At 42.9% G+C, this 20873-nt stretch overlaps 1 protein-coding gene and 1 long non-coding RNA gene across 2 annotated transcripts in view; one reads left to right on the plus strand and one right to left on the minus strand.

Annotated features, from left to right (window-relative positions):
- Window positions 1-6590, minus strand: part of LOC138299415 (keratin, type I cytoskeletal 47 kDa-like) — a 57739-nt gene extending 51149 nt beyond the window's left edge. Inside the window, exon 1 of the mRNA XM_069237650.1 lies at window positions 6218-6590. Within this exon, the coding sequence (XP_069093751.1) occupies window positions 6218-6478 (261 nt within the window). The 5' untranslated portion in view covers window positions 6479-6590. The remainder of the gene's footprint in view (window positions 1-6217) is intronic.
- Window positions 6591-7441: 851 nt separating this feature from the next.
- LOC138299416 (uncharacterized) lies at window positions 7442-12716 on the plus strand. Its single transcript, XR_011204746.1, has 2 exons — window positions 7442-7653; window positions 10508-12716. It is a non-coding gene; the product is annotated as an uncharacterized lncRNA (long non-coding RNA).
- Window positions 12717-20873: the final 8157 nt, after the last annotated feature.

Consider the following 20873-nt stretch of genomic DNA (forward strand, 5'->3'; position numbering starts at 1 on the left):
TGCCTTAGATTGAGTTTGCAACTCTCGGCCCAAGTATACCCAAAGTCCAAATAAGCACCCTTTGTAAAGTGTGAAAAGTTGATTTGGTAGAATTTTGTGACAGTGACAGTGTTTGCTTATGCACCCATCTTCTTTATCAAATGTGATTCATTAAGCTCTCAAATTTGCTTTAAACTGAAGGTTCAAAAACCGAGGTCAGGTGTCTACTAGTAAAGTATTTTCTCTGCTGGCTTGTAGCTGTGAAGGCTTTGTATGTTAACAATGGGTGCTCTTGGCTCAGTACCACTGCAGGAATCATGCTAAATGACTTATCATGCAGGCTGCATTGACTCAAAGTCATTTTATTTTAGATTGAGGGGTCACTTTCATAGGGAGAGAAGTGAAAATGTGTTTTGTAGAAATTGAGCATCTAGTTGGCACCCTGTCCAAGTAGGGACCTCAATCCTAATCAGGGTAAGTCAGTTACACTCGCTAAATCAACCTGTGCTCTGCCCCGGTAGCTTGGCACAGAGCAGTCAGGCTTAAATTAAAAGGCAATGTGTAAAATATTTGTTCAACATTTAACTTCTAACACAGTGAAAGACACCACAAAAAGACTCCACACAGGTTTAGACAGATAGATAATATTTATCAGAGTAAAACAAGACCAAAACAACAAAAATCCAATAAGTAGATCCTGAGATACACAATTTTAAAAATGTAGGTGAAACTAGCACATAGAAAACCGAAAAAGCGCCAATGGTGGTTATCTTGTCACGCGGGACCGGGACAAAGTCACAAGTTCAGGCTGACCACAATGAAGGACAGGCCGACTACAGGGACCCACTTAGGCCCGCAGAACACTGTACCTTAAATCCTGGTCCATGGTCAGTGCGGCATTGCTTTGCAGCGGTTCTGATAAAAACCACCGATGACAGAGCACCTAGGCCAACTTTAAAGGATCCAGGACTGGGGTGCCACCACTTGGCAGGGTAGACTCACAGATGGCAAAGTCCAGGTGCTGTAGCAGGTGAGTTGCAGGCAGTCGTTAATGCCCCTGAGATTGCAGAAGAACAGGGGGCAAGCCAACAAGCCATTGGATAGTCTTGGGTTTAAGGATGTAGAAAGCAAGTCCAGGCCTTCTCATCGCAGGACAGAAGTATCAGGCAGCTGACCAGCACAGCAAAGAACATAGCAAAGTGGCAGTCCCTCCTACAGCACAGCAGGCTGTAGGCCAACACAGCAATGTAGTTGCAGAGTAGCAGTCCCTCCTGGCAGCACTGCAGTCCTTTTTTCTGGCAGAGTGTCCTTGGTTCCAGTAGAGATCTGATTTGGTGAGGTTTGGGCTCCATTATTTATACTTTGGTGCCATGGCTCTCGAAGAAGGAAGAAGCTTCCAGAGGCAGGCATTTGAAATGTACAGATGCCCTGCCTCCAAGCTGGCTAGAGTGACCATATACAGCCTTATTGTGGGTGGCAGGACAAGTCTCTTCAGGTGTAAGTGAGGCAGTGCTAAGCTTCGCCCCCCCATGAAGCCAGTTTATTGCCCATAAAGTCCCATTATGGCCCTTCAGGTCACACCTAATCTCCCATTGTGTGTGGCCGTGTAGAGGGATTGCACAAAGCCCAGCTGTCATCCAACCCAGATGTGTATTCAGAGGCAGGCAGAGGCACAGAATGGTTAAAGTAAGAAAATGACAACTTTCTAAAAGTGGCATTTTCAGACTTACAATTTAAAATCTGACTTCACCATAAGTTGTAATTTTAAATTGTGAGTCCAGAGGCACCACACCCCAGATTTCTACCTTTTGCCAATTGGGAGTTACACGTAAAAGATGTTTTAATGTAATCCCAGTGTTTTCCTATGGGAGTGATATGCCTTACAATAGTGAAAAACACATTTAGCAGTTTTTCACTACCTGGATATGTTACACTTAAAAGTGCATGTCCAACGTTTTAAATGCACTGCAACCTGCCACTGGGGTTAACTAAGGCCTACCTTAGGGGTGACTTACATGTAATAAAAAGTAAGGTTTGGCCTGGCAAATAGTTGTACTTGCCAGGTCAAAGTGGCAGTTTAAAACTGCACACACAGGCTCTGCAATGCAGGCCCGAGACATGTTTAAAGTGCAATTGTAGTGGGTGGCACAATCAGTGCTGCAGGCCCAATAGTAGCATATAACTTACAGGCTCTGTACGCCAATAGTGCACTTTACTATGGACTTACAAATAACTAAATATGCCACTTGTCATATGAGGCAATGAGGCAATGTCATATGAGGCAATGTTTTCAACTATTTACTTTCAATGCTGACTTCTCAGTAAAGTCTAACAAATAATTGCATCAAAGGGCTCTAGCTCAATCACTCAAGCATTGTCCATTTAGTGCACTGCTGGAGAAAGATTGTACTAAACAGCAAGGGCAACACAGGAGTTTTAGAGGCAAATTCCTGAAAGCAGAGAGTTTTGTTGCTGATATTCTAACACTTAAGAATGATTGTGCTCCTTTCAAATCCATGACTCATTATGTAATCCCATACTTTATGGATTATGGTGCCATAACCATAGGGGGTCGATTCAGAAACTGCATTTTGTAGTACGTAAAGTAGTACTAGATTAGTACTACATTCTACAAAATTCAATTCACAAACCTAGAGGTGGACATCTCAACCACAACTTCTCCTGTATATTCTACAGGAAGATTTCTTCAATGTAAGTTTACTATTTATTATTAAATGTGGGAGGGGCTGGGGGAGTGGTGGGAAAATGGGAAATATCTAATACTAAATGAGAGGGGTTTAGAAAGAGGTAAAGGGGAGTTTAGGGAGGGGAATGCTAAACTCCCTACTACAACCGAGCATGATCATTGCTATCCACAAACTACACCTTTAAAGTTAGTAATGTGTTAAAGGTGACAAAGCAGTAGTGGATTGACGCCAGGACAACCTTGGAGCAAATTTAGCATCATATGAGTCTGCTCATAGGAACTGCAACACACTTCTATAGCCCTATAGAAAATAATGGAGGCAGGGGCTTCATCTATCACCCCGTAGTACTTAATATAACATCCCATTAGAACTAATGTTGAAGTAATTGAATTATTTTGACTTTTAAATTATGTCCAAAATATGTTTTCAAACTGTCATTTAAAAATTAAAACATTAATTAAACACCGTTTAATTAAATTTACTAAAAATAGAATTGCCAGGCACAGAATGCTTATTATATTTTGTTTAAAAATTAATCTGTATAAAATAAATGAACATAATTGAATTACCTAGTTATTTAGTAAACCTTTATTTTGAAGAGGTAATGTGCTCTAACGTTTTATTTTATTAGCTCTAGTGTAAAAAGGAATATTTTACTTTATTTTACATTTAATTTACATAAATTTAGACTAAATATTTGAAAAATTGGTAAGCTTTAATAATTTTTCCTGTTCATTCCCATCGGGAGATCTCCACTGTGGTGACAGAGTTCTGCACCACAATGGTCAAGATCTCCACCAATGTTACAAGTAGTAACTTTACACTGGTAAATAGTCTACACCTTCGAGTAAATTCACACTCAGAAGGGGGGAAAGGCAAAAAGGTAATACGTGTATTCCAAAGTGTAAAAGTAAATTTACAAGTGTAGATTTACTCTTGTGTAGATTTATTTTTGTGAATAAAACCCATAGTCATGAACTTTTCGCAGCAGACGTTTCCCACAAGATAGATATAATCAAACTCCCTGGCTATTGCCAGCAAAGATATTAGTTAAACGACCTAGATTCTAGGTCCTAGAATTTACAGTCTTGGGACCCACACAGCAAGGCCATTCATCAAGTTAAAGAGATTTGATAATCTAATATCTCAAGCAGCAAAACTACACTTAGGTTGTACTGTTCCAACTACGTGACTAGTCAAATATAGCATAGATTAACTGTGAGTTGCTGAGAATCACACCGAGTGTCGGCAAGACTTTGAAATCTCATCACGTGAAATTTCTGTGCTACCTGTCTTCTCTCCTCCCTTCCTTACGAGATCTTGCCTTAGGTTATTTTAATTTCTTGTTCTGATTTCGTTTACACAGTAAATTTGGCTCTTGGATTGTGTTTTAATGATAACCAATTGTGCATAATCTCTGTTACTGTATCTAATGTCTCCAGCTTTACCCGACATGCTTTTGGCCGCAGTTTAAAGATATCTTTATTTGTACAGCCTTCTGGTTTTCTTGGGGTGCCCCCTTCTTACATGTTGTTTCATGTGGTGAGGAAAAACCTCGACGTCTGTATGTTGATGGGCTTTGATGGCACAGCACATAACAGAGCATCTGTTTTAGGTGCCTGCTGGGGGTATAGTACATTTATTTAACCTGGTAGTTCTCTGAGTTAGGGCTTTACTTTCATACAGCAGAGCTCAGAAACAGAGGCAAACCTTACTAATGATTTCGGCTGTACCATCTGAACAAAAAGCAAAAATGTTGAGTTAACTTAATTGACTTTACCCACTACAACTGCATAAAAAAAGCCTTGCAGCTTTGCGCTTCCCCAGCAAAGCTCATAATGATGGCTGGTCAAACTTAAATCTTCCCACTTTTGATGCACTTACCGAAGTTCTGAGTTAGGTAAATCAGAGAGACTTTAAAATCTCTTTGGTGCCTTTCTTATTTTCATAGACAATGTGTATTTTGCATGGAAAGTCTTCCCTTCCACCACACACTGGTGCAAATGGAGAAATTGGTACAGTGTCTGATAATTACCCCCCTATTTAGACCGAGGCAGACTCACAACTCTACCAAGATGTAAACCTTACCACCACCTTTCTACTCTCTGACCACAGCCGCCACTGATATTATAGAGGTAGATGGGTCCGGGAGGCAAATGGTGAACAGAGATCAAATCAGCAGGGAAGTGTAGGCTCCCACATGTGATCAGATGTATATGTCTGGCAGCCTGGTGCAAAACTAGACACATTCTCCCGGAGCTTTCCCTCAGAAGGTATTGCACCCATGCTGAGAAGTCCTGTTTCTCTCCCTTTCAAATGTAAGAAGTGCTCGGCACCTCACAGTGCCTGTTTATTTAAAGCACTAATGCTTGTACTGTGTGTGCTTATACGTGTGGAACTGGTGCATCAATGCTTGGATTTCCTCTTTTGTTGTTGGATTCCGGACCCACGGAGGAATCCTATATGACACTGAGGTGCCCCAGGGAGCAGGTGTGATGGGACCAATGTATCCCTCATAGAGGAATCCTCCTGGCTTGCTGTGCATACATGGCAGGTCAGTGATGGATCCCTGGGTAAACTCTGGACCTTATTAAGAGAGAACTAGTCCACTAGCACCAGTTTAGGGTTACTATACCCCATCAGTGACCTGTCCTATTCTGTGCTGCCACATGGCCATGTTAGAATTGGATGGTGGGTACCGCCACCCCATTACATTACAGTGGAGGTAGGTGGACCACAGGTAGGAGCATAGACTCTTCCACTGGTTTGATAAAATAACCCAACCGTACAATGTCTTATAGTTTGCAGCCCTGGGGATGGTGGGACTTTAGCAGAGGCAACTTCTGCCTCCCTTCCGCTGACAAGATCTAAGCAGCAGCATTAGTTCACTTATATGAACGCACAGGGATGGGACACAATTCCTTATCAGTGGTTCCCAGCCTGTGGTCCGGGGACCCCTGAGGGTCCGTGAAGCCTCCTCAGGGGGTCCACGACTGCTTAGAAAATTAAATGATATTAATAGATTAGGTCCCCAGCTTTCAGTGTTGACTTAGTGGGGGGTCCCTGGATTTCAATAATGATTCAGTGGGGATCCCCGGGTTCTAATAATAATAAAGTGGGGGTCCACAGAAGTTAAAAAGTTGGGAACCACTGCCTTATATAATATGTTTTTCAACCTTTTTTCTTATCATTGAAAATAATTTACTTTCCGGAACCTATGAATATTAGGAATATTGCTTACACTTTCCCACACTTTCTACACTAGGCCGCCCAAGAGGTTCCCTTTAGTCCCTGGAGGCATGTGAGTAGCTTCACAAACCATCAAATCTCTCGATCCGTCCAACTGCTCAAACCTCACCATGAATTTCAATGGGACCCACAAATTAGAAAGAACAAACTAACTTGGCGCAGACCTTTCGAAACATTTAATGGGAGTGTCTACATCAAACATTAAATGAGGGGCAGAGAAGCAAAATCTGAATATTTATGTTGGGCAACAATCACACCTACAGTTGGGGAAACAATCTTACCTTTTCCAGGTAGGCAGCTAGGCGGTCATTCAGGTTTTGCATAGTCGATTTTTCGTTGTTGCTGAGAATGCTAAATTCACTGTTGCTGAAACCCAAGTTGGTATCAAAGCCGGCGTTGCCCCCTCCATTTAGAGTGCTGAGGAGGCCGGCACCAGCAGAAGGTCTGGTCTCCCTTCCACCTACGGCGCTACTCACGCCAAAAGACCGCAGAGGTGGCATTCTGGCTTCGTAGATAGTTGGCCGTGGAGACTGGGTAAACATGATGCTGAAGGATCTGATCCTCACTGTTGAAAAAAACGCGCTCTTTTAGCAAATTCACCAGTCAAGGGCATTGCTTTGAGGAGACTGTAAGAAGACCTGAAGGCGGCTTCCTTATAAAGGCCGTGCAAGCAGAGCTGATGCAAAACATTGTTCCATAACTGGCTCGGCCACATTAGCGCCTGAAGAAACAAACCCTGGAGTTGACAGTTAGCTCAAGGGAAAGAAAGAGCTCCGTGGCTGCCTGGTTTCACAGATTCATGCACGCATTTTCTGTATTTGTTTTTCCTGTGTAGAATTAGTCTTAGACAAACCCAACAAGCTACCTGCCCACTCAGAACAACCCAGCTGCTTTGTCTGTGGGGATTTTTTTGTACAAACATAGAAGGTTGAAAACCATAGTAAACAAAGTACTCTCAAAAATGATTAAGTGTTGATGATTTTCGTGCCTACACTGGGTCTAAAACTTGCCTGCTCTTTAAGGCTTTTCTTTCGGGGAAACAGACTTTAGGTGGGTATCAGACTGAGATAAATTGGTCAGTCACAATCCCCAATTGTGGGTTAATCTCCAAAGGTAGGTTGGTTACAACTCAGTCTGGGGGTAGATTCCGACCCAAGTTAACATAAATATTTGCTTACAGAATACTTGTGATTAATAAGGTTGCCCTTGTACAGCTGCTGGATGTGGCAAATGGAGTGACCCAGAGTTCCAGGATCAGAGTTCAATTTAGTGGATCATGTGCATATTTCAGTCATACTACACAGACGTGGTACTCATAGTACGGCCTGGCAGACCTTGCATTGCGGCCTACAGACCTTGCAGGGAAGTTACCACTTAAAACAGAAACACACAAGCATCCCGAAACACAAAATAAGGCCGCTGGAGCATGCCTGATAGGAACTTTGCTGCGCATGCTCCCGTTCCCAGGGCCCTCTTCTGTGTTTCCTGTCCTGGAGTCCGGGTGACGTCACACGCTTGCGGCAGTGGGAAGCAAAGACCCTTTAAAAGTCAGCTGGCAGTGGGCAGCAAAGACCCTTTAAAAGTCAGCTGACTTTTGCGCGGTCTTTTGGAAGCTTCCCGCTACCTTTGCCGCTTGGTTGCCTGCATCCTTGTTTGTGCACACGCCTGCAGCCAGCTCCTGCGACCGCTCCTGCGACTGCTCCTGCAACCACCAAAGGTAAGCAGCACGATCCGCTCAGCTGTGAGGGGGGCTCGCTCTCGGCAACATGTTCTTACCAGCTGGCTCCCCATGCTGTGATTAGTTGCTACTAATCACAGTGCGGAGAGCCAGTTGGTAACTCATTTAAACATTTAATCGCTTCTCGCAGGTAGACCGAGGCAACAGGTTCTTACCGGCTGGCTCCCCGAACTAATCACAGTGCGGGGAGCCAACCAGTAACTCATTTGAGCATTTTATCACCTCTCTCAGGTAGTCCGAGGCAATAGGTTCTTACCGGCTGGCTGCCCATGCTGTGATTAGTTGTAAATAATCATAGCGTGGGGATCCAGCCAGTAAGAATCTGTTGCCTCAGATTACCTGAGAGAGGTGATAAAATGTTTGAATGAGTTACCGGCTGGCTCTCCGTGCTACTCACAGCGCGGCAGAGCCAGCTGGTAACTCATTCAAACTGTTTGTCGCTCCTGTGTGACACTTTCCAAAGTTTAGTGTAATTATGAGTGACATTTCAGCAACTATGAGTGACACTTCCTTGCAATGAAAATCAAGCGATGAAGAAGTGGGGACCATAAATAAATATCGATTAAATCCTTTACCTCCTGTTGTACACCAGCGCACCTTGTGGCCTTTCGTAAACACCACTTGGAGCTTACCTAGCAAAATGAGATTCCAGTTTCTCATTGTTCCAGTTCAAGAAAGTTTTACCGTACTTCAGGACTTGCGTGACAATCCCAGGCATTGAGGTAATGCGGGAAAATGTCCCCTTGACATGTAATTGGCCACTGCCACGCGGAGGTAAATCACAGTCCCCATCATAAGCCTCGTTTGTGGCCATAGAGTGGAAGGCAGAAGTCAATAAGAAGTGTCCACAATCATGGGCCATGAACCAGACGTCTTGAGTTGTCTTCAGGGCTTCTTCAAAGAGGTTACTACAAATGATAGCCAAGCCAGCAAGAATCCAAAGCATGCACCACTTCATTTTCCCAGTGACCATTATTCAAAAGAGGCAGAGAACGGGGCGCTGAAATCAGTGTCATGGATTTTAATAAGATGTTGTGGAAGATAAGGTAGAGTTTATTAGCAGCCAGCAATCACAGCTCATAACTGACAGGGTTTACCTCTGTCAATATGTCAAACGGTCCAACACTCCTGGGGTAGAAGCAGTTCATGTGACAGAATGTGAGCTTCCAGTTGGACAACCACTCAATGGCACCATGTTAGCATTTTGGTCCTGGGCATAGATGGCAATTGGGAATTTCATTTTAGTGCAGATTACAACAATCCTTTGTACATGACAGCAAGTCAAGTCTCTATACCTCAAGACCTGGCTCTTCGACCAGTAGCACCCCCACTCCCCAGCGCCTTGAGACCCTTGCAGGTATGTAGCGCGCTTTACAAATGCAGTGATTGATTGATTGATTATTGCACAGTAGGTATTTGACAAAGATGTTTAGATTTTGACACAGCAACACCCTTGTACATAACTCACAAAATGCATAAAAAGGAGAATGCTTCATAGAAGTATGTTTCACAGTGTTGTTTGCAAATCCCAGTACCAAAATCAGGTGTGCTCAAGTAACAGCACTTTCAGCAAGGTAGCAACAAAGTTAGTGCTTGAAAGGCTAGTTCATTCATTGGGTTTAGCTGTCGAATTCGGAACGGAAGCTTGTGGGTAACCTGGAAATCTCAGACAGAACAGCACATTAACTGTGCCAACACCTTACAGTGAATTGTGGTCCTTGGTCAGCTAAATCCTTTCCCAGGAGACCATATTATACAAGGTGGAAAGAGTCACAACTGCACTATTTGAGAAATAGCAGACAACTTGGTTCATGATAACAAGGGAGCTACTTTGGTTAGGTTCTCAATGTCAGTTAGCACTGCTGTAACCCCTTAGTTTCGGAGTAAGCATTTGATGAAGTCTACTTAGGAGCTGTGAGGGTCTGTAGTAGTGCTTTCAGCATGAAGCAATCTACTTGTCCCCTAGAGCAGATGTCACAAATAGGATTTACTCAATCACATGATCCTTTATGTTGGACTACCAGAGGTATTGAGAGGCCACGTTACATGTATTCTACTAGCCTGAGTGGCATGCATGGGTCAATAGATGACACTCTTTTGACACTTATGTACATATTTTTAGCAGGTAGGTATAATCTTTTCTGTTCAAATGGCAACCCATTTTCTAGGATTTGGTTGGGGTCCTCAGTCACCAGGGCAACAGGTCTTTGACTCTTCTATGTAATAATTAGGTTCATAAACTACTTTAGTAGCATGATTTCAACACTGCTCATCTAATCTTTGGACTGTCTCTGGAGAGCGCATAGAGAGCAATGGGTCAGGTATGTCAAATAAGTGGGCTTCTATGTGAAAGTGTGTTGGTGAAGAATACAACTGCTGCAATACTGCTGTGGCACAAAATCTGTGTGTGTCTGTGTGTGTAGATAGATAGATAGATAGATAGATAGATGTGTATAAAGTCCATTACATATGAAAAGTGAAAATGCGTGTCTTGAATCCTTATCTATCACCCCTAAAGTATGCTGCAGTCCTAGATTGGTTTGTTTTTCTGGCATTTCATGCATAGTTGATTTCTATTGCTTCATTCCCCTCTGTGCTGAAAAAAAATCTAAAAAAGGGCCCTACTTACCATTGATTGGCCTCCTTATCACTGTATGATGCCTAGCAAGTTGCAAGCATACTTGCGAAAAATCTTTATAACATGCTCCTCTGGGAATGGACAAAGGCCAGCATGTGTGTTAACAATTGCACGTTCAATCACAATGTGCATCATTTCTTTTTTACACAACACTTTGTATGGTTAAACAAAACATTACTTTGGTTTTGCTCACAGAGGTCTGTAGGAAGAAGCGGTGTCGGTCCATTGGTGGTGAGGTGGTGTTGGTGTATCGTTCATGAGGCAGTGTTGGTCCTTCGGTCGTAAGGCAATGTCGGTCCATTGGTCGTGAGGTGGTGTCGATCCATCGGTCGTCAGGTGGTGTCGGTCCATTGGTCGTGAGGCTCTGTTAGTCCAACGGTCATGGGGAGAAATCGGATTCCTGGTCATTGTTACTCATTGCACAGTAACAAACCCGCCTGAGAGCTCTGCAATGGTCTACAGTCCAGTTACCAACCCTTGCAAATGACCCAGAACAATACAGAGTCAACACAGGTCATTCCAGGCAGCATTGGAAGAAGAGTACCTGTTTGTTGAATGGCCAAAAGAGAAAGCAACCTGTTTGCTTTGCAAAGAGAATGTAAATGTTCTTAAGAGACATAACCTGGAAATGCACCACAAAACTGGACATGCAGGGTATACTGAGAACTTCCCATTGCACTCAAAATTGCGTTCAGCAAAAGTGACTTTGTTAAAGCAATCACTTCTTTCCCAGCAGAAACTCTCCTTTGCCAAATGAAGGAATCTGAGGCTGTTACAGAAGCATCATTCAAAATATGCTACTTGCTTGCCAAACATTAGAAGCCATTGATGGAGGCTGAGCTGGTGAAGAAATGTTTCCTTTCAGCCGCTGAAATTTAGTTTGAACCCTTAAGCAACAAAGCCAGCATTTTAAAAGAACTCAATGCATTACAGCTATCGGATTCTACTTGTGCATGCAGAATAGAGGCAATGGATGAAAATGTCCAGGAACAGGTGATCGAAGCAGTCAAAGAGTCACAATTTCTTTTAGCATTACAATGGATGAGTCCACAGACATAGGCAATGTGGCCCAGTTATAAGTTTGGATGCTCCAGTGCCTTCTACCACTGCAGGGCACACAAGAGGAGAAGATATAATGGATAGCATCTGCAACTACTTCGAAACATATCACATACCACTGAACACTCTTGTCAGCATCACAACAGATGGGGCTCCTGCCATGGTAGGCCATGACAGAGACTTTGTATCTCTACTTAAAAAGAAGCTTACCGGACAGACTGTGATAGACCACCACTGCATTATTCATTAAGAAGTTTTGTGTGCAAAATTAAAACACAGAGACCTGAATAATGTCCTAAAACTTGCAGTGAAAAATGATAATTTTTATTGTGCCAAAGCCCTTAACCATAGACTTTTTAAAGCTTTGCTGCAGGATTCTGAACCTGAATATACAGACCTCCTGATGCACACTGAAGTGAGATGGCTAAGCAAAGGGAAAGTTCTGGAGCGGTTCATTGCTTTGCTTCCTGAAATTGAACACTTTGTAATCAGTTGAGGTCAATCATTCCCAGAACTAAAGGATGTGAAATGGCTTTTAATGCTCCATTTGTTTTCAGATCTATTTGCAAGACAAACAACAGCTTGTGTGGGCCATGATGAATGGTATTCTCCCATTTGAAAGTAAACATGCACTATTCAAAGAACAACTGGATGTTGCTGACTTCACCCACTTCCCAAAACTGTTGGCTGTGACTCAGAGGTTTTTCAAATGCACAAGAAATGCTGCCAACGCTAAACCTTGGTGCATATCTTGCAGAAATTTCTGAGGAGATTTAAAGGTGATTTTCTCAATGCAGAGCCCTCGTCCCTCCGTTCGAGCTGGTTGAAAACCCCTGGATGTTGAGTGCATGAAATCTTGATGTTGTTGAACTTATGGGCATGAAGAGGGCGCAAGCACAATTGGAGCTGATAGACATGCAGCACAATTCAGCTCTCGAAGCATCTTTTTTGGGGCAGGCACCAGAAGAATTCTGGAACACTGTGCCTTCTGACAAATTTCCAGTTCCTTTTACAGTGGCACAGAAAGTAATTTGTATGTTTGGGTCAATATCTGTTTGTGAAAGTTTGTTTTACGCAATGGGACTGTTGAAGAGTCAACGCAGAAATAAGCTAATAGACTTACACCTGGATCAACTCTTAAGGCTTGCCGTTTCAGACATAGTACCAGATTACAGAACACTAATAGGAGACATGAAGTGTAAAAAACGTTTTTAGTATATCTTCCTAGACGTATCTATTTTTCGGCCTCAGTTAAACCTGTGCTGAATATCCGCTTAGCGAGGATTACCATGCAATGTCTCTTAAGAATGCTATTGTATGATAATAAAAATGTATTGTCAAAATATCCTCCTTGTAGCTTTGTACTTAAATACAGCATTGTCTAGTAATGTTTTTACACCTGCAGCCCCGTCCCTTGACCCTGACCTTTGCACCACCACCCCCCCCCCGTCCAGCCCTGACAGACCCATCGGTAAGGCCCTCGGCCACAAACCAGACTGTAATTTTGGCCCCCGGCAAAAAGTTTATGAGTACCCATGCTATACAGCATCTTAGCCAACGCACCTCAATAAAGACCACTAGCACCCTCTACTATTTAAGAACAGGAAGCCTAGACAGCTCAACTTACACACCTCAATCGAAGTAAAAAAAAACATGCAATTAAGCACCAACACAGCTCTGCTAATTTAACTTGATAATCACGATCATAACAACATTCAACTAAAGGAATTAGTCATAGGACATAGCTCTGTCTATGCAGCCAAATATCTTGATCTGTTATTCACTGATGTAAACAAATGTCTTGCATTAGTGCCCATGATTTGTGAGTCAACCAAAAGATACATTTTTCACTCAAGATATTTCAGATACTTCCACCTGTGATGAAAATGACCAGAGACCCCAATAAGCGACCTAGAAACTCATCTCTTTCCTTGATTAACCTAAATCATCCTCCAGTCTCGTCCTTTATCAAGCACTTCAAAACCACAGAGTCAGGAGTGAGATATTAATTCTTTAAGTAAAGACTAAAAGATTTTTTTTTTAAACCATGATCGCTGTTTTTGCAAATGTTTTAGGGACAGATGTACTAACCCATTTTGCAGTCGCAAACAATCTAATTTTGCAAACCCTTCAATTTGCAAAAATAGATTGTTTGCAACCTGCAAATGGCTTTCTTGTATTTACTAAACCTATTTTGTGATTCAGTTACTACTTACCAAATCACAAAATGGGTTTAGAAATGGCTATCGAATTACAATTTGCAAGGGGTGTGTTTAGGGTGACCTTTCCAAACTGCAAGTCGGTACCTGATACAATAATGGTTTGAGATTGTAAATCTGGTCATAAACCATTGAAACGTTATAACATTGCAAAGGAGTAGAAAACTCTTTTGCAAAAGGTAAGGTGTCCCCTTAAAAGCCCCTCAACTTTGAGAAGGTTAGAAAAAGCTTTTTGGTGAGTAGGCAGTGGTTTATGAGACCACTGCCAACCCTCAAAGAAATCTTTTTTTTTTTTTTTTTAAATGATTGTTTGTTTTTAAACACACACCAGTTTCCTTAAGGAAAACAAGCTGCATTAAAAAAAAAGTTTACCTTCTTTAAAGATCATCACAGACATGGTGGTCTACTGATGCTAGCAGGTCACAATGACAGGGATGTTGTCCAATCAAAGTGAGTCACAATTTGTATCTACCTCATTAATATTTATGAAGTGCATTGGATTCTAACCCCCTCCAAATTGGAATTTTGCAAACTGAGCTATTAACACATTGTTGGTGTGCAAAATCATAATTTATTCACAAAAATTGGATGCGCAAGTTGCAACCACTTTTTGTGAATTGATTCTTAGTACAGCTGCACCTTAGTTTCTAACCTGTTGTATCTGGCTTTTCCATAATCAAGACAGTACATGATCTCAGCCTTTACTAGATAGGATGTTTGACATTCGAAACCTGGAGCAAGTTCATTTAGGACCCTTTGGAATTGTCTGGTATTAGCCTCAAAATCTACCTTGACTGCTATGGAGACCTTTTTTTGCAACATGATGCTGAGCTGCTACATTAACTCTTCAAGCCTGGTGGTCACTCTTCAAAGACAGCTGTTGAACAATCTTCCAAACGCCATACATCACTAATGTACATACAACACCCACTCTGATATTTAGTGGGTAATTTGAGAAAACACTGTTCAGAGTCAAAACTGGGGATCATGAAGTCACAAACAGTAGATCGTGATACATCATTCCCTTTTTATTACACAATATTAGATCATAAACAATGAAACAAGATGGAGCCTGAGGACACTTCTGAGGATTTAGTATGAAAATCACAGAAGTACTTCTCCAAGTAGAAGAATTTTGGCCTCTTTATTTACCACCATCAACTGCTGATTTCGTAGAGATTGTGAGAAAACTCTTGATGACATCTGACCTGTAACAACAACTGGAAACCATCTGTATGCTTTGACAAAATTTTTTAATGGTCAACAATATCTCATAAGGACCTTTAACTCTATATTAATAGTTGGTAGTTGCTGGAGAATATACTTGGATTACTTTCAAGGGTACAAAGTGGCATCACGCACCCTCTGTCCTATGATGACAGCATAGGGTTAGCTCCTTGTCCTGCAGTTAACACCTGAATAATCTCCTATTTTCTGGTGCTAGGTGTGGAAACCACAGAAAGTACACAGAACTCTTAAAGACATTATCCAATTTCTGTACAAGGAGAAATATTGTCAGTATCTGTAAATACCATTACTCTGGATTGAGATAGATATTTACTGGGAATGGTAAATAGTCCTGTTACAAGCTTCTACCCTGACACTGAGGCACACCCTCAGGATTTGGTATTTACCACACCAAAACCTGCCAGGTTAACCCTTTTTACAGGCATCCACTACTCCTGATATATTTAGCCAGGTTTTTCCTTGCTTAATATTATTACACAGTCTATAATTCAATTCGGTCCACAAACTCCATTAATAAAGGGCATCCATTGGTAAATTCCCCTAATATGGATTTAGGCCTCATGTCTAGCCTTTCTGTTCTTAATGAGTTCTGGATAACTAGATACTTCCTAAATCAAATCAGACTGCTTAACTCTATAAAGACCTCGCTCAGGAGCATCACAAGGGATCATCACCCATTCTCAAGCGTATCATACTTTTAACACACCTCATGACCAGTGCGACCAAGTAGGCAAGCATCATGAGTGACATTATCAGGGATGTTGACATAGTAGACAAGAGCACTTTCACATTTTGGAGCTCATAGTTCGTCTGGTTTCTTTACAAGCATAAGCCCACAAGTCCCCGCATGACAAGTGCTGTTGGCCTAAAAGATATAGGGGGTGATTCCAACTCTGGCGGAAACCGCCATTTGGCCGCCACGTGGCCAAAATTCCACGGCCCCCATTCTGACATTCCCGCTGGGCCGGCGGGCGCTAACCAAGTTAGCGCCCACCGGCCCAGCGGGAATGAAGCCGCAACACAGGAGCCGGCTCCGAATGGAGCCGGCGGTGTTGCGGTGGTGCGACGGGTGCAGTTGCACCCGTCGCGCTTTTCACTGTCTGCCATGCAGACAGTGAAAAGCAGGCTGGGCCCTGTTAGGGGGCCCCTGCACTGCCCATGCCGGTGGCATGGGCAGTGCAGGGGCCCCCAGGGGCCCCAGGACACCCCTTACCGCCAGCCTCTTCCTGGCGGTGTAAACTGCCAGAAACAGGCTGGCGGTAAGGGGGTCATAATCCCCAGGGCAGCGCTGCTTGCAGCGCTGCCCTGGCGGATTATCACCGCCAGCGGAAAATAGGCGGGACACCGCCGTCCCCGGTGGTGCGACCGCGGCTTTACCGCCGCAGTCAGAATGGGAAATGAAGCACCGCCAGCCTGTTGGCGGTGCTTCCGTCATTCTTGCCCTGAGGAGTCACAAATGACAGATCCCCTGGATATTTATGCATGTTAGTCAGCATAGGGTCCTCCGCTACTTTCAAATTTTCTAATATGGGTTCACTACACACAGTCTTTAGAGGAAAGCTAATAATGGACCACATTAAGAAGGACTGTTTTAACAAGAGGTGTTTCTTTAGTGTATATTTGGCATGTCTAAATAAGTATAAGGCAGTTATCAAAGGTAAAGGGTATAGACTCTTGCCACTAACTCTATTAAGTTCTCTCTAATCAAACCACGCCACCAACTCACCAATGTTCCAGGGTACAAAGAATAAAGGTGAAAACGCAGGAGAGTGTGAAGGTCTAATAAAGCCATAAGACACATGTTCATGTTGATACTGCCTTAGTGAGTGCACACACTCAACTACAACCACTTTTTGACCTGGTTCTAAATCTATCTTACTAACATAATTTTTGTGCAGAGGTATGCCTATCCCATTTTAAGGACGCTGCCATTTGTTGTTCTGGGATATTTGGTGGTTCACACAAAACTTCAACTAGCAATAATTAAGAATCAATGCAAATTTATTTGGATCCCCAGAAAACCACTTTAAAGGAGCTGAGGGTATAAGTGGAATCACTGAGGCATGGGAATATGCAAAAACATTGTGTCCCTCAAAGGAGCTGGCAATGCCTGTGAATTTGAGTTGAAATCAGAGAGCAAAGATGCAAAGTAAATTTGGCAAGGGAATTTGACTTGCACCTATCTTCTCTAACTTCAACTAATTACCTACCTCGTCCTTAGCAGCTGCTCACTCTAAATTATTGGTCTTGTTCTCTGATTTGACTAAACTGATGTTTTGTAATATGGTTATGAATTTCAGGCTCTGAGACAGAGTCCATCATTCGGGCTTGATTGATATTGTGTGCTAAGCAAATTGTCAAGTTTGTGCTAATCTTCTATGCAAGATCCAACAGAAGCTTTCTGTTTTTTCCATCTTTGACAGTACCCACCAGTGTCCTCGTACACTAGGACGTGAAGATCAGTGGTAGAAGTGGGGAAAGAGGAATGGAACAAGAAAGAAAACAGAGACACTGAATTTCATACGCTACTTTGTTTCTGCTGGGGTCAAATAGGTCTGTAGGTTGTAGTCACACTCTACAAGAAAATGAGTGCCTTGCTAAATACAAATACACTCACAAATTTCCGTATGTTTAGAATACGGCTCTGTCATTCAAGCTGCGGTGCTATGCAGTCTTTTGTGGAAAATAAGTATAATTTCTACTTTACTCTAGTATCGTGGTACTCAAAGTACGGCCCGGGGGCAGCATGCGGCCCCTCAGGCCTTTGCATGCGGCCCCCTGGTCAAAAGCAGCACTGAGCTGCTTTTTATCAGACTGAGCACTAACTTTTTTTATTTTTTAACTAAACAGGCATTTAGGGCCAGATGTAGCAAGCCGTTTGCATGGCGCAAACTGCGAAAAACGCAGTTTGCGGCATGCAAACGGCCTCCCACGATGCTCATTCCCAAATTGCGAGTCGGTACCGACTCGCAATTTGGGAATGCACCGACTCGCAATTTGGGAATGCGACTCGCAAATAGGAAGGGGTGTTCCCTTCCTATTTGCGACTCGCATCGCATCGCAATTCAGAGTTGCTTTGTGACCGCGAATGCGGTCGCAAACCAACTCGCAGTTACCACCAGTGTCACACTGGTGGTAACACATTCGCAAAAGGGAAGGTGTCCCCATGGGACCCCTTCCCCTTTGTGAATGTCGACATAAATATTTTTTCAGACCAGGCAGTGGTCCTATGAACCACTGCCTACTCTGAAAAAAACGAAACCAAATGTTTTTTTTTTTTTTTTCATTATGCAACTCGTTATCCTTTAAGGAAAACGGGCTGCAAAATGAAAATAAAAAACTGCTTTATTTAAAAAGCAGTCACAGACCTGAAGGTCTGCTGACTACAGCAGGCCACCATCCCTGTGAGTGCAGGGACTCGCTATGGGGTCGCAAAATGCGACCCACCTCATGAATATTGATGAGGTGGGTCTTTGCGACCCCATAGCGAGTCGCAGAAGGTGTCTGAGACACCATTCTGCATCCGATTTTGCGACTTCCAAATTGCGAGTCGCTCATACTCGCAATTTGCAAGTCGCAAAATCGGATTTTGCTACATCTGGCCCTTATTTACAGGTTAATTGCAGTTAAAAAAAGGATGTAACTAGGGTGTCCTGCACCCCTTAACTTTTGGAACACTTTAATTTTTTTATAGACATCTTGCAGCAAAAGGGTAAAAATATAAGTCTCTTCAGAATTGAAAAAGTGTCTTTTATTAACTTGCAGAACAGTTTCACCTCGGTAAATCAGACTATATCAGTACATGGAAAATTGAGAAGTTTTTTTATTTTTTTATTTTTAAAAACATGAATCTAGAAACATTCATTCTATCCCCACCCTGGTAACAATGCCAATAGTGAACTAAGAGGCAAGTCAGTGGGTATGTGGCCCTTTAAGTGGCCTGGTTTTGTGTTATACACAAACAACAATATTGTTTATTAAATCAGACACAGGATAAAATTTCATACACCACTTATCCTGAAGTCCTGTGTTTCTAGTCCTTTTATATGTGAGAATGGAGGGAAAGTGGAAAGAAAAATTGCATAGGATCACACAGTTTCGTAAAGTGGGGAAGCCGAGATTAATGCTTGGTTTTCTGGTTTGACTTTGTTCACTTCAGCCACTTGATGTTTATGCTTTACTCCCATAAACCCACCTTACTTCCAACACACCCCCAACCACGACTACCGCCCTGCTCGCTTCAATGCGGCCCTCGGTCACATCACAGACCAAAATGATGGCCCCTGGGAAAATCTTTGCGAGTACCCATGCTCTAGTAGAACTTACAAAATATATTCTTTATTATTATGAATGTAAAATGCCCTATTAAGAACCAGTTCTGTTCCTTCATAGGAACTCTTAACAGAGCATACAACTCCAGTCTTCAAATTTCAAAAAAGTGCGTGAGGAAAAGTTCAAGGTTTGTTTTCATGTCAAACACAACTTCTGGATACTTCTCTGTAGACCATAATCCAGTCCTTTAGGAACCAAAGGTCTTGATGCTTGAAAACCTACATTCATGCAGCTAAAACACAATAATATTGGTGTATCCACAATTGCCATATGTAATTTATTTATAAGTCAATAGTACAGTGCATTATATGTGCCCAGAGCCTGTGAATGAAATGCCACCAGTGGTCCCGCAGCACTGATTGACCCACCCACTCAAGTAGACCTTTAAACATGCCTCAGGCTTCCCACTGCAGAGCCTGTGTGTGCAGTTTGACTGCCATGTCCACTTGGTATTTAAGACCCCTTGCCAAGAATTAAACTCCCATTTATTACATATGTCGCCCCTAAAATGAGCCCTACCATCCCACAGGGCAGGGTGCTATGTAATTAAAAGGCAAGCCATACACTTTTAAGTTTAACATGTCTGATAGTGGAACAACTCCTAAATTAGTTTTTCACTACTGTGAGGCCTACCCCTCTGATAGGTTAACATTGTGGATCCCATATTACATTTAATAAAGTGTAATTCCCGATTGTGAAGGAGTAGACCTATCCTGTTTAGTACTGATGGAATTGTAATGATAAATCCTTTTTAATGGTAAAGTTAGATTTACTATTACAATTTGGAATTGGCATTTTCCTGCTCTAAGCCCTGTCTTCAATAATGGTCTTGACTGGGTTGACTGCTGGTTTCCTGCATTCCCTCTAGACAGCCTCACACAAAGGAAAGGTATGTGTAAGTGATTGGCCATCCACATGTTGATGGGTCATCCTGGGCAGGATGGGAGGGAGGAGTTGACACTTACACCTGAATAGGCAGTGTCCTGCTCCCACACAAAGAACTGCTTAACTCCCTGTAGTGGGTCTGCAGCTAGAGCAGGAAGGGAGGACCTCTGTGCACTTCAAAGACTTCTCTTTAAAGTCTCCCCCACTTCAAAGGCACTACTCGGTAAAAAAACTGGACTTTTGACCTTACCAAATCAATACACATCTGTCCCTGTGGATACACTGCCAGGAAGAAGGGCTGCTGTGCTGCTGAAAAGACTGTTACTCTGCTGGATTCTGCTGGACTCTGCTGGACTCCTGCTCTGCTGTGCTGAGCTGCTTCCCTCCTTGCCTGCTAGTGAACCTCTCCGAACCAGAACCAGAGTGACTTCAAGGGCTTGCTGGCTTGCCTCCTGTTCTTCTGAAGTCTCAGGGACACAAAACACATATGCTGCAGCTACAGGACTCGTCTACAACCAGCTCCTGCTCCCCAAAAGGCCCCCCTCTCCAGTCCTGGGACCTTGAAAGTAGTTTTGTAGCTATTGAAATCAAGCTTTTGGGCTCTTTGCGACCGCAAATGGGCCCGCTTATACCGAAACCATGCCACTCGCACAAAGAATCAGTGTGAAATGCCACAGATTTGTCTCTTCGCACACCAAGCGTCGGCGCACGCAAGGTTTCAGTCCGCCCATTCACTCTTTATGCCCGCGGACCACCACCAGTAATGCTTTCCTTGCTCCTTGTGAACTTCTTCCCAGCAAACAAGACGCTTGGCTCAA

The sequence above is a fragment of the Pleurodeles waltl genome, chromosome 6 (genome assembly GCF_031143425.1).
Source record: "Pleurodeles waltl isolate 20211129_DDA chromosome 6, aPleWal1.hap1.20221129, whole genome shotgun sequence".
Classification (NCBI taxonomy): domain Eukaryota; kingdom Metazoa; phylum Chordata; class Amphibia; order Caudata; family Salamandridae; genus Pleurodeles; species Pleurodeles waltl.